General features: G+C 41.8%; 1 protein-coding gene and 1 long non-coding RNA gene across 28 annotated transcripts in view; one reads left to right on the top strand and one right to left on the bottom strand.

Moving 5' to 3' along the window:
- The window catches only part of MARCHF7 (membrane associated ring-CH-type finger 7), a 54996-nt gene extending 52050 nt beyond the window's left edge, over nucleotides 1-2946 (bottom strand). For 10 of the 26 annotated variants that reach the window (XR_013401996.1, XR_003721264.2, XR_013401995.1 and 7 more), the window contains exon 1: nucleotides 2774-2946. Coding sequence is in view for 2 of the 26 variants with exons in the window: in XM_077957081.1 (XP_077813207.1) it covers nucleotides 835-837 (3 nt within the window). In the remaining 24 variants the exon portion in view is untranslated. Of the gene's footprint in view, nucleotides 1-834; nucleotides 877-2773 lie in introns of those variants that run through there. The other 16 variants (XR_013401993.1, XR_013401998.1, XM_077957079.1 and 13 more) reach the window with 4 other exon arrangements.
- A 422-nt stretch (nucleotides 2947-3368) lies between these two features.
- LOC144333383 (uncharacterized) overlaps nucleotides 3369-12186 on the top strand; it is a 51858-nt gene continuing 43040 nt past the window's right edge. Inside the window, exons 1-3 of one of the 2 annotated variants that reach the window (XR_013402000.1) lie at nucleotides 3369-3507; nucleotides 4532-4709; nucleotides 6135-6410. This is a non-coding gene — a long non-coding RNA (uncharacterized LOC144333383). Of the gene's footprint in view, nucleotides 3508-4531; nucleotides 4710-6134; nucleotides 6411-12186 lie in introns of those variants that run through there. The other variant, XR_013401999.1, reaches the window with a different exon arrangement.

The raw sequence follows: 12186 nt of genomic DNA, 5'->3' as shown, positions 1-12186 counted from the left end.
GCAGCAGCCTGAGAAACAGAGTGAGACCCTGCCACAAAAAAAAAAGAAAAAAAATGTATTAACCCCCCTAACCTAAACTCTCAAATTATAATTTCATCCTCCCCAATCTCAGACTTTTTGGCTTATCCTATTATTAGGAAATATTGTATATTAAGATAAATTTTTTGACAGCAATTGAATTCTGCTTTGGTGAATTCGAGAAATCTTAGTATGAACTTAAAATCTAATTCCTTTTAAATTGTAATCATTCTAATACGATCAGTTGATTCACTTATTTAACAGTTAAAAGCTTCGTTAATTTAATTTGTTGTTTAAAAGTGAAGTCTAATGCAACACCGCGCATTTCATTCATGCATGTCCCACTGTTCTTTATTACTGGCACTTAATTATCTGTGGTAACAGAAAGATGTATCAGCAAAGATCATCTAAAAAATATTTTTATTTTGTTAAGGAACACAATAGCTCTCCATTCCACAGCATAGAGCACTAACTTTATTTTTATTTTTTTAGACAGGGTCTCACTCTATGGCACAGGCTGGAGTGCAGTGGAGCTATATCATACTTCACTGCAGTCTCTCCAACCCGTGAGCTCAAATGATGGTCCTGCCTCAGCAGCCCAAGTAGCTAGTAGTAGCAGTGTGCACCACTACACTCGCACCATCATGCCCGTAGAGATGGGGTCTTTGTGGCCTGGCTGGTCTCGAACTCCTGGCTTTAAGCGATCCTCCCACCTTGGCCTCCCAAAGTGATGGGATTACAGGAGTGAGCCACCACACCCAGACACTAATTTCCTAGTACAGTACAGAAAGTCTTTTATGTCAGGCTCTGACTTACCATTCAATGTATGTTTCAGCTACAGGAACAAATCATGAATTCCTAAAACAAACCATAATATCATGACTTTGCACAGTTTCTTTATCAAAGTCCTAGTGATCCTTCACATCTTAGTTCAAGCAATAAATAAATCCTGTAAAATTTCCAAGAGTAAGCACCCCTCCCCTATGCTCCCACAGAATTACTGTACAGTCATACTAAGATAATAATAGTTGTTTATACATTAGTCTGATGACTAAACAGTGAGTTGTGGAGGGCAGATGCCACATCAAGCTCATTCTTGTAATGTGAAGCTCTCCATAATTTGTAATTTGACTACAACAAATTACAAATTATCCAAAAATGTTTAAAGATATTTGACAGATTTTGCATTACAAAATTATTTTCCAACAATAAAATGTCCAAATGTAGACAATTCTTGAACATAAAGCAGATAAAGAGTTGTGTAAGGTGGGTATGGAGCGGACTAAAAATTGGCTACATGAGAGTCATGGATGACTTCTGGGTCCAGTTTGTTACCTGACACCTTCATGTAGAACATAATCTGGGCATTCTCGTGCTTTATCTGGGAAAATAAGTCCTCTTCCAAAGTGGCAAAAAAAAAGAAATCATTTGTACTTGAATAAGTAGGAATTGTTATTCAAGACATCTGACCCAGCATGAAACTGGAAAAAAACCAAGATTAGTATTATGTCCCCCCAGTGACTGCTTCACACACCACCTCAGCAAATTTAATCCTCTCTAGAAATGAACTGCCATGTTTTTGAGACAATCTCATGAACATAAACAACTACGGCAAAAATGAAAACTCAAACCCAGGTCTTCTGAGTCTGGTGCTACTGCCTCATGCACCAGTCCTGTCTCCCGAAATGCTGTAGAGCTGTTAAATAAAAATATTATACTGACCTCATTTCTCAAACAAACTTTTTGCTACCTCAAGAAAAAGATCTAGTTACACTACATGTGTTCCTTCTTAATAACTGTACACTACTGGATTTTTAAATCCAAAATTCGTATTTAACCCTGCATCTTGGATCTGGACAGAAACGTGGAGATTTAAAATAATATATAACCAGAAAAACATCTAATCAATCGTATAAAATAGGGGAAAAAACCTCGCCAAATTCAGCTTTGACACATTTAACTAATAGTACCAAACAACATTAGTCGTGACGAATTTATTACCCAGATAGAGACTTTCCCAATATATTTACTTTGGTACTTGGGAAAAAGTATTAAGTGCAGCATTTTGGGGTGAGTGGGTGGACACATTCATCTTCAATACGCAGTTTCACCAAAATGAGGGAATTTCCTACTCCCAGTGCCTTCCATATTTTTACTTCTTAGGCCAACAGGTCCATTTTTAATACAATTACCTACTTCGAGTTGCAGAACCCACAATTCACCACAACACAAAAATAACTCTCAGGGCGTCACGATATTCAAAAACTGACGTTACCAATAAGACAATCTTGGCCGAATCTAAGGCGCTGCCGAAGTCACTTCGACTCGAGGCCGGGCTGGCCGAGCCGGAGCCCTGCCCACCTTTGCCCCACGCTCACCGGCGAGCTCACGCGCGACGCCCTCGGCCCACAGGGCTCCGAGGACCCCCCCCCGCCCCGCGGCCCAAGAGGAGGCCGCCCCGCGCCAAAAGAGGGCTCAGGCCTCTTCCCCTCACCCACCACACGTTCCTGAGGAAGACACACTATCTGTCCCCTCCACCCGCCACAAACTCCACCACCCGACAAAAGGCCCCTGGCAGAGGAGGCCTGTGCCGTGACCCGCTTTGCACCAGTGGCCCCGGACCAAGCTCCTCCACCTCATCCTGAGGGGAAGCGGCCTCCGCGTCCCCAGGCCTCTCCGTTTCCTCCCCTCCCCCACTCGCGGCCTGGTCCCGAACTAGCTCCCGGGACGAAGAACGAGCTCCGCAGATCATTACCCCGGCTCCTGAGCCGGCACTGACCAGTGCGCGTCCTGCTCGCAGCGACCAGCACCGCCGCCTTCCTCCTTGGAGTTCTAGGCCTGTGACTGAGGAAAAGCAGTCCGCAGCGAAGCACAATGGCGCCCGCCCCTCTCCCGGATCCGGCGCAGAACCAGCCGCCACCGTTAAGTGCCCCTCCCTGCTCCTCCTCCCCCCACTTCGCGGACTTCCTAGCTTCTCGCGAGAGTGGCGGAGCTGCGGGGACCGAGAGCTGCGGGCGGGCTGGAGGTACCCCACCGCGGGGTGGTGCTCTGACTGCGGGAACCGTTGAAGAGCTGCCCCCGGGGAGTCAACGAGTCGCCACTGGTAAGCGGCAGCGGCTGGCTGGCTGGCGTACCGGCAGCTGGGCTGGCGAGTGTGCGGGCGTCGGGCGCTGGAGGCCCGGCCCTGGGTGGCTGTCCCCGCCCGGCTAGCGTCTCAGAGCCAGCCCCTTCCCTCCCGGGCGCCGGGTCCCCGCCCACAGGCCAACCTGCAGGGCCCCGTGCTCGAAATAACGCCCAGCTCGTTGGCTTTTTTTTTCTTTTTCTGGCGCTTGGTAAGTGGCGCAGTGAATGTTGAATTGAATCAAGCACTGCCTTTTCCGACCTACCCCTCCCCGCTTGCTTCCCTGCCCTCCCTGTGTGATCTGACTGCAAGCTCTTTCCCTTAAGAGTTGGAGCCTGTTTGTCCAACCTTGTGATAATTTCCTTGTGGTAAGTAAATCTTGGTGATGGTGATCATGTCTTTTTAAATCGTGATAGTAACCTTTAATAGCGTAGCCATCGATTTTGCAGTAAACAAATTCACCTATTTAGAAAGAGGGAGGAAAATTGTGAGGTGAATGGTCAGGTGAATATTAGATGAAACTTTCAAAGAACTGTAAATGTGGCAAACTAAGATGTGAATGAGTACTAATAAATAAAAGGAAATAGTTTAAGGAAAATCTACATCTAAATATGTGGAAATATTTAGATGATATGTTGATTTGGAATAATGAATCAGAAATTCTTTAATGGAAAAGATCAGTTATTGAAACTTGGAAGAATACTGAAAGGCACTTGATTTTTTTTAATGACCTATTTTGTTAGGGTATTAAAAGCTATCCTTTGGATCCAAATAATTCCAATAAGTGAAACACAGTCTTTCTATGTATTTGTCATTACATCAGAAGGGAATGGAGTATCAATCACTATCCCTATTTTACTGTACTGGGGACAAACGACTGTACATGTTTCACTATGATAAATTCTAAAATACTATAAATTTTAAAGATTTAAAGTTTAGTATTTTAAGTTAGCATGTAAGTGCCAATCTAACTTTTAGGATATGAAATGAAAATAAGCATCTGGTAGGGGTAAAGTGAACAGAGATTACTTTTGAGGAAATTAATTTGCCCTTTAAAGAAAAATAATTTTTTTCCAGCCTGTTTGAGTGCCCCTGCATTATTGTGGTTATAGATACACGGATGTATACACCCTGAAGAACCAGACTATATGGGTTCAAATTCCAGCCCTGCCTCTTACTACCTTTGTTATCTCAAGCAATTCCTTAATCTTGCTAAACCTAGGTTTCCTGTAAAACGGGATTAGTAGCAGTACCCATGCCCTATAGGGTTGTTTAGATGAGATAATGCATCAGTTCCTGAAACACAGTAAGCATTCCATAATTGTAAGCTATTACATTCCATGTCTAAACCACCAATAATGTTTTCTCTTTCTGTGACTTAATATTACATAGGTCCCTTAGACATCTTCTCAAGATTATGCTAAGAGAAATGACTGCTCCCTCTTCCTGAGCTATGGCAGTCAGACCTGGCAGTGGTAACTACTCTACAGAACTCCCAAACCTGGCAAGGATGGTGCAGATTGTGGCAGATTATGGCTTTGTCTCCACCCAGCACTGATGATATTATGAAGTGAGTATGACACCAGTTTCCTAGGTTAAACAGAACTTCTGATTTTTTATTGGTGCTAGTAAATAAAGACCACTGATGAATATGTTTTTATTATTTAAGAATGGTTATTGTGTTTCTTTTTAATGTACTCTCTCTGATTTTAGTATTCAGGTAATTATCGTGAGTGATAAATAATTACTGAGATTTTGCTACGGTAAAGACATTTTGCGGCCGGGTATGATGGCTCATGCCTGTAATACCAGCACTTTGGGAGGCCAAGGTGGGTGGATCATGAGGTCAGGAGATGGAGACCATCCTGGCTAACATGGTGAAACCTTGTCTCTACTAAAAATACAAAAAATTAGCTGGGTGTGGTGGCAGGCGCCTGTAGTCCCCGCTACTTGGGAGACTGAGGCAGGAGAATCGCTTGAACCCAGGAGGCGGAAGTTGCAGTGAGCCGAGATCACACCCCTGCACTCCAGCCTGAGTGACAGAGTGAAACTCCATTGCAAAAAAAAAAAAAAGACATTTTGCTAGGAATTATGGATGTGAATAGGTAAAACATGGTCATGGAAAATGACCATAGTTTCTTAACTAAAAATCATTACAAAGTGATTTGACAGGCAAGTGTTTGAAGTCAGAACTGTTCCAGACAATCTAGACACCATGTTTGCCTTTTATCCACAGAGTTCTCCCACTTGACCTTTCCTTGCTAAACTTTTTATCCTTTATGAGTGACTCTGATGTACCTTTCTGTATCTAAATATCTTTGTTCACCACTTGCCCTCACCACTCATCTTAGTTTTCATTTTTGAACTTGGCTTCTTCTCTAAGTTAGCATCTTATTGACTATTACTAATTTTTCCCCTTTTATTTTATAAACTTGTCTGTCATTTACCCATGGTCATTCAGCCCTTTACTCTTAGGTTTTGAGTATTTCTTCCACCTGATAGCTTAGAATGCTCGTTCAGATACTGAATTTCAAAGTTCTTGTGTTCCCCTCCTTTATTCATCCCACAACCTAAACTTCTAAAAAGCTTCCCTTTGGTAAGGGCAGTTGTAGAGATATCCTTTACTTTGCATAAATAGTGATACATTGAAAAGATGTGGTTACATTTGCTTTTTGCAAATCATATAATTTTTTATTGATACATAGTATTTTTATATATTTATGGGGTACATGGGATATTTTGTTACATACATAGAATGTGTAATGATCAAGTCAAGGTATTTAGGATAACCATCATCTAGAGCATTTATGACTTCTATGTTGGTAGTATTTCAAGTCTTCCCTTCTAGCTATTTTGAAATAATACAATATGATGTTAACCATAGTCACTCTACTATCAAACATTAGAACTTACTCCTTTTATCCAACTTTATGTTTGTACCCATTAACCATCTTCTTTTTGTCCCCACCCCCCACCACACACATACCCTTCGCAGCCTCTGGTAACTATCGTTCTACTGTCTACCTGCATGAGAACAACTTGTTCAGGTGATCTGCCTGCCTTGGCCTCCCAGTGTGCTGATTACAGGCGTGAGCCACCGTGCCTGGCCGAGGATCCCTGCTTCTTTTTTTTTTTTATTTTTTTATCCAGCCCAAAATGTCATGAGGACTTCTACTTCTAAGGGATATATTACTTAAAGGTCCACTGTTTTAAGTCTTTGATGTAAGGAATTCCTTTCATAACAAAAATAATAAACTCTTGATTTAGTGCCTTTATGCATTTTTATTTTCCCCACATCAAGTTTTATTTAAAGTTGCCACATTTAGTACATGAACATCCAAAACATTCTGTTGGTTGACTTCTGCCGGATTAGCATTAAAAACTTTCAATTCTCCAAGCCAATATTTAAAAGAATATAGAGGCCAGATGTAGTAGCTCAAGCCTATAATCCCAGGACTTTGAGAGGCTGAGTCAGGAGGATGCTTGAGACCAGCCTGGGCAACAAAGCAAGGCCCCATCGCTACAAAAAATTTTAAAAATTAGCCTTGTGTGCATTGGTGCATGCCTGTAATCCCAGCTACTTGGGAGGCTGAGGCAGGAGGATTGCTTGAACCCAGGAGGTTGAGGCTTGCAGTGAGCGGTGATCATGTCACTGTATTCAGGCTTGGGTGACAGACTCTGTCTCTAAATAAATAAATAAATAAAAGGATATTAAAACACATAAAGAGAGTACTATCTTGAAACCCTCTCTGAGAAACCTCTCTTACATCTAAGCTTACAGTCTAGATCTCACTGCTTCTAGAAAGATCATTCCTGCTTTTAGTTGCTCTAGAATATCTGGCCTCACCATGAATAATCCCCAATTTGTGGAACACTTGGAATTCAAACCTTGCACACTGTCTGAAATATATAGAATGCTTAAGAAAAGCAGATACATTTTATCCATGTTTTTAAGTACATGAGGCCTCATTCCATTTCCCAGGCTGGAGTGCATGGTGGTACCATCATAGTTCACTGCAGCCTCAAACTTCTAGGCTAAAGCTGTCCTCCTGCCTCAGCCTCCTGAGTGGCTGTGACTACAGGTTGCCACCACTGTGTGGGGCTAGTTGTTTTTAAATTTTTTGCTGCCCAGGCTGGTCCTGAACTCCAAGCCTCAAGTGATCCTCCCTCCCCAGCCTCCCAAAGTGCTGGAATTACAGGCATCAGTACCACATCCAGTTAACAGCTATATTTTATTTTATTTATTTATTTATTTTGGAGACAGTCTCACTCTTGTCTCCCAGGCTGGAATGCAGTGGCTCAATCTCGGCTCACTGCAACCTCTGCCTCCCAGGTTCAAGCAGTTCTCCTGCCTCAGCCTCCTGAGTAACTCAGATTACAGGCGCCTGCCATCATGCCAGGCTAATTTTTCTATTTTTAGTAGAGATGGGGTTTCACCATGTTGGCCAGACTGGTCTCAAACTCCTGACCTAAGGTGATCCTCCCAAAGTGCTTGGCCTCCCAAAGTGCTGGGATTACAGGCGTGAGCCACCGCACCCGGCCAACAGCTATACTTTATTATTATTTTTAATAGAGATGAGGTCTCAGTATGTTGAACTCCTGGTCTTGAACTCCTGGTCTCTCATGATCCTCCTGCCTTGGCCTCCCAAAGTGCTGTGATTATAGGTGTGATCCACCATGCCCAGGCTTATTTTTTTTTTATTGATAAAACTAGGAGTTGGAAAACTGTGGTACACGGGCCAAATGTAGCCCACTACCTGTTATTTTAAATACTTTTATTGGAACACAGGCACGCCCGTTAGATTATGTATTGTCTGTTGTTGCGTATTATATATTAGGGTTCTCCAGAGAAACAGAACCATAGTATACAATACATTATCTGTCTGTGAAGATATTTATTTTAAGGAATTAGCTCACGTAATTGTGGAGGCTGACAAGTTTGAAATTTGTAGGGCAGGTTCACAGGCTGGAAACTAAGACCAGAGTTGATGCTGCATTCTTAAGGCAGGATTTCTTTTCTAGGAAACTTCCGTTTTTGCTCTTAAGGCTGATTGGACGAGGCCCATCAACATTATCAAGAGTAATTTCTTTAAAGTCTACAGATTATAGCTATTAACCACTTCTACAAAATACCTCCACAGCAGCCCAGATTAATGCTACTTAAGTAACTGGGTACTCTAGCTTTGCCAAGCTGTTATATAAAATTAACCATCACAGTTTAACTGCTTTCACCCTACAATGACAACAGTTTAGTAGTTGTGACAGAGATGGTATGACTTAGAAATCCTAAAATATTTAGTACAGAAAGTTTGCTGGCCTCTGGAGTAAACCATAAAACCAAATTGAATTAACCTCTGTTCCTGTAATAGAGTTCAGCCAAATGTGCACGTGCGTGTGCGCTCGCACACACACACACAGAAAGACACACACGAACTTCAGAATTATAATAATCAAGGACCATGCTTGGCCTCCATGACCACTTCAGATTACATTTTTTTTGAGATTGGAAGCAGAAGGGGATACTGATATAAATTCCTTGAGCATTCCTTCTGCCAAGTTAGGCAGCATTAAATTTTTTTTTCATGTCCACATATGTGTACAATTTTATAAAAAGCTATGTATGTGATTGTATCATACCTACTATTTTAGTATAGTCCTTCTCTTTTCCGTTTTTTACCTTTTCCTTGCCTTTTTCTTTTCCTTTTTAATTTGGCTCTTCTGCCTCTGTCTACCACTGCACAAACATCCTTTGCAGCTCATGTTGACCAACTACTGTGTATCTTCCCACCTTATTTTCTGCATGGTCACACAATCATAAAAGAGTGTGTGTGTGTGTGTCTTATATATGTTTACAGAAATACTGGTATTGATGGAGTTTTTTTTGCCGTTTAATTTATAAAATGAAATCAAATTTAAGCATGCATCTTCATCTAACTTTTTTCATTCTATAGTACCTTTTCTCTGAATCCCTATTGATATTTAGTTGTTTAGCCTTTGCTTTTGATTTGTAATAGATATTATCACTATACTGCTTTCACAGTGTTTTTTTCATTTCTATTGATTTTACATGTATTTTTTGCCATGGATAGGTTTATATGGAAAAATGTGTCAATGATTTATTTAATAAGTTCTAGGTTTCCAATTTGGCTTAAAAAATCTTACTTATCCCTTGATATTATCATGCAGTATCCTACATTTTCCAGATTGTGCTTAATTATTCTCAATTGATCTCTTACATCTTAAAAAATATCATTTTTGTATATGGAATAAGGTAATAGGATCTAATTTTATTTTATTCTCAATAGATAGCCAGGTGTGCCAGTAGCATTCCTAAATAATCCATTCTTTTCTCTGTAATTAGAAAGACCACCTTTGTCATATATTGAATTTTTATATTTATGCTGAATATATTTCTGGGTTTTCTATTCTGAAAACTAAACTGTTCAGAACTATAAATGTTAAACTACTCAGAAAACGAAATACTGTTGACCTATCTTTTGAATCTTTCTCATTTATTAATACTGTTCTGTTTTTCTGTCACCTACTTGTTCATTTATAAGAAGTGGTAACTAGGCTGGACGTGGTAGCTCACACCTATAATCCCAGCACTTTGGGAGGCTAAGGTGAGCAGACCACTTGAGTCTGGAGTTTAAGACCAGCCTGGGCCACACAGTGAGACCCCATCTCTACAAAAAAAATACAAAAATTAGCCAGACTTGAGGCGCACACCTGTAGTCAAAGCTACTTAGGGGGCTTAGGCGGGAGAATTGCTTGAGCCGAGGAGGCAAAGGTTTCTGTGAGCTGAGATTGTGCCACTGCACCCCAGCCTGGCATCCTGGGCAACAGAGCAAGACCTTGTCTCCAAAAAAAACAACAAAACAAAAAAGGCCGGATGAGACTGGGAGCAATGGCTCACGCCTGTAATCCTAGCACTTTGGGAGGCCGAGGCGGGTGGATCACGAGGACAGGAGATCGAGACCATCCTGGCTGACATGGTGAAACCCCATCTCTATTAAAAATACAAAAAATTAACTGGGTGTGGTGGCAGGCGCCTGTAGTCCCAGCTACTTGGGAGGCTGAGGCAGGAGAATGGCAAGAACCCAGGAGGCGGAGCATGCAGTGAACCGAGAGTGCACCACTACACTCCAGCCTGGGCGATGGAGCAAGATCCGTCTCAAAAAATAAATAAATAAATAAAAAAGTAAAGGCCGGACACGGTGGCTCACGCCTGTAATCCCAGCACTTGGGGAAGCTGAGGTGGGTGGATCACCTGAATTCAGGAGTTTGAGACCAGCCTGGCCAACATAGTGAAACCCATCTCTACTAAAAATCCAAAATTAGCTGGGCATGGTGGTGCACACCTGTGATCTCAGCTACTCGGGAGGCCGAGGCAGGAGAATCACTTGAACCTGGGAGGTGGAGATTGCAGTGAGCCGAGATTGTGCCTTTGCACTCCAGCCTGGGCAACAAGAGCGAAACTCCATCTCAAAAATAAAGAAAAAAAAGAGAGAGCAAGTGAGAGAGGGAGGGAGGAAGGGAGGGAGGGAGGAAGGAAGGAAATGGTAACTGTGTCCTCCAGAATCACCCAATACACCTAACTGATTTTGCATTATACAGTGCATGTTATACTACCAGCATGCCTAGGAATGATGTTAACTTATTTTTCCCACTATTCCTGTTTCACTTTCTTAGCAGTTGGATAAAGCCATTGAGTACATATACTCCAGTTATTTAGAAACACCTCATCTGTACTTTTGCATATTATAATAATAATTTAAAAACTATATACATACAGCATATGTACTACTTAACTAGTTTCTCAAATAACCCTATTTTTTATCCCAGAGTCCATTCTAAGTTTCTCACCATGGAGCTTCAATGCTCTTGACAGCAAGCATGCCATTTATACCAAGGACAGTATAGAAGAAATCCTGCATATTTTTTTATTACATCATCATAAAATGGTATGGGAATGGTAACACACTTAAAATATTTATCTTATATTTATGTTTGTAGGTCTTAACTTTAGCATGGCACATAAGCATGTTGGTGGTAATGGTTGATTGTTATCTTTGAAGCTGAGACCTCTGCACTTTTCAAATTTTTCTTTTTTTTTTTTTGAGACAGGGTCTTGTTCTGTTGCCCAGGCTGGAGTACAGTGGTACGATCACTACTCACTCTAGCCTGGACCTCCTGGGCACAAGAGATCCTATCACCTCAGCCTTCCAAGTAGCTGGGACTACTGACTGACTTTTGTATTTTCTTTAGTGACAGGGTTTCGCTGTGTTGCCAAGGCTGGTCTTGACCTCCAGGGAGGTCAAGCAATCTGCTCACCTCAGCCTTCCAAAGTGCTGGGATTACAGGCACAAGCCACCACACCTGGCCCAAAATTGAATTTTAATTCTGTTTTTAGAGGCTGTGTAACTCAGCGCTTTTTTTGTTTGTTTGCATAGGATTAATTTTGCCTACATTTGTGGGAAAGCTTTTTCTTTTGCAGGGGCGGGAGGCGGATGTGATTATTTCATTGTTTTAAAGTCCATTTATTAAGGTATTTTTTAAACTTATGTTTATCACAAATAGTTACTTAAATGGAAAGTTTTGGCTGGGCGCAGCCGCTCACACCTATAATCCCAGCACTTTGGGAGGCTGAGGCGGACAGATTACTTGAGGTCAGGAGTTCAAGACCAACCTGGCCAACATGGTGAAATCCTATCTCTACTAAAACAAAATACAAAAATTAGATGGGTATGGTGGCAGAAGCCTATAATCCAAGCTACTTGGAAATCTGAGGCAGGGAGAATTGCTTGAACGCAGGAGGCAGAGGTTGTAGTAAGTAGAGATTGCGCCACTGCACTCCAGCCTGGGCTACAGAGCAAGACTCCATCTCAAAAAAAAAAACCCGCCAGCCTGGGCTACAGAGCGAGACTCCATCTCAAAAAAAGAAAGTTTTTTTTTTTTTTTGAGATGGAGTCTCGCTCTGTAGCCCAGGCTGGAGTGCAGTGGCGCAATCTCGGCTCACTGCAAGCTCCGCCTCCCGGGTTCATGCC

Source organism: Macaca mulatta, chromosome 12 (assembly GCF_049350105.2).
Source record: "Macaca mulatta isolate MMU2019108-1 chromosome 12, T2T-MMU8v2.0, whole genome shotgun sequence".
Classification (NCBI taxonomy): Eukaryota; Metazoa; Chordata; class Mammalia; order Primates; family Cercopithecidae; genus Macaca; species Macaca mulatta.
This window is presented reverse-complemented; position numbering and strand designations above follow the sequence as displayed.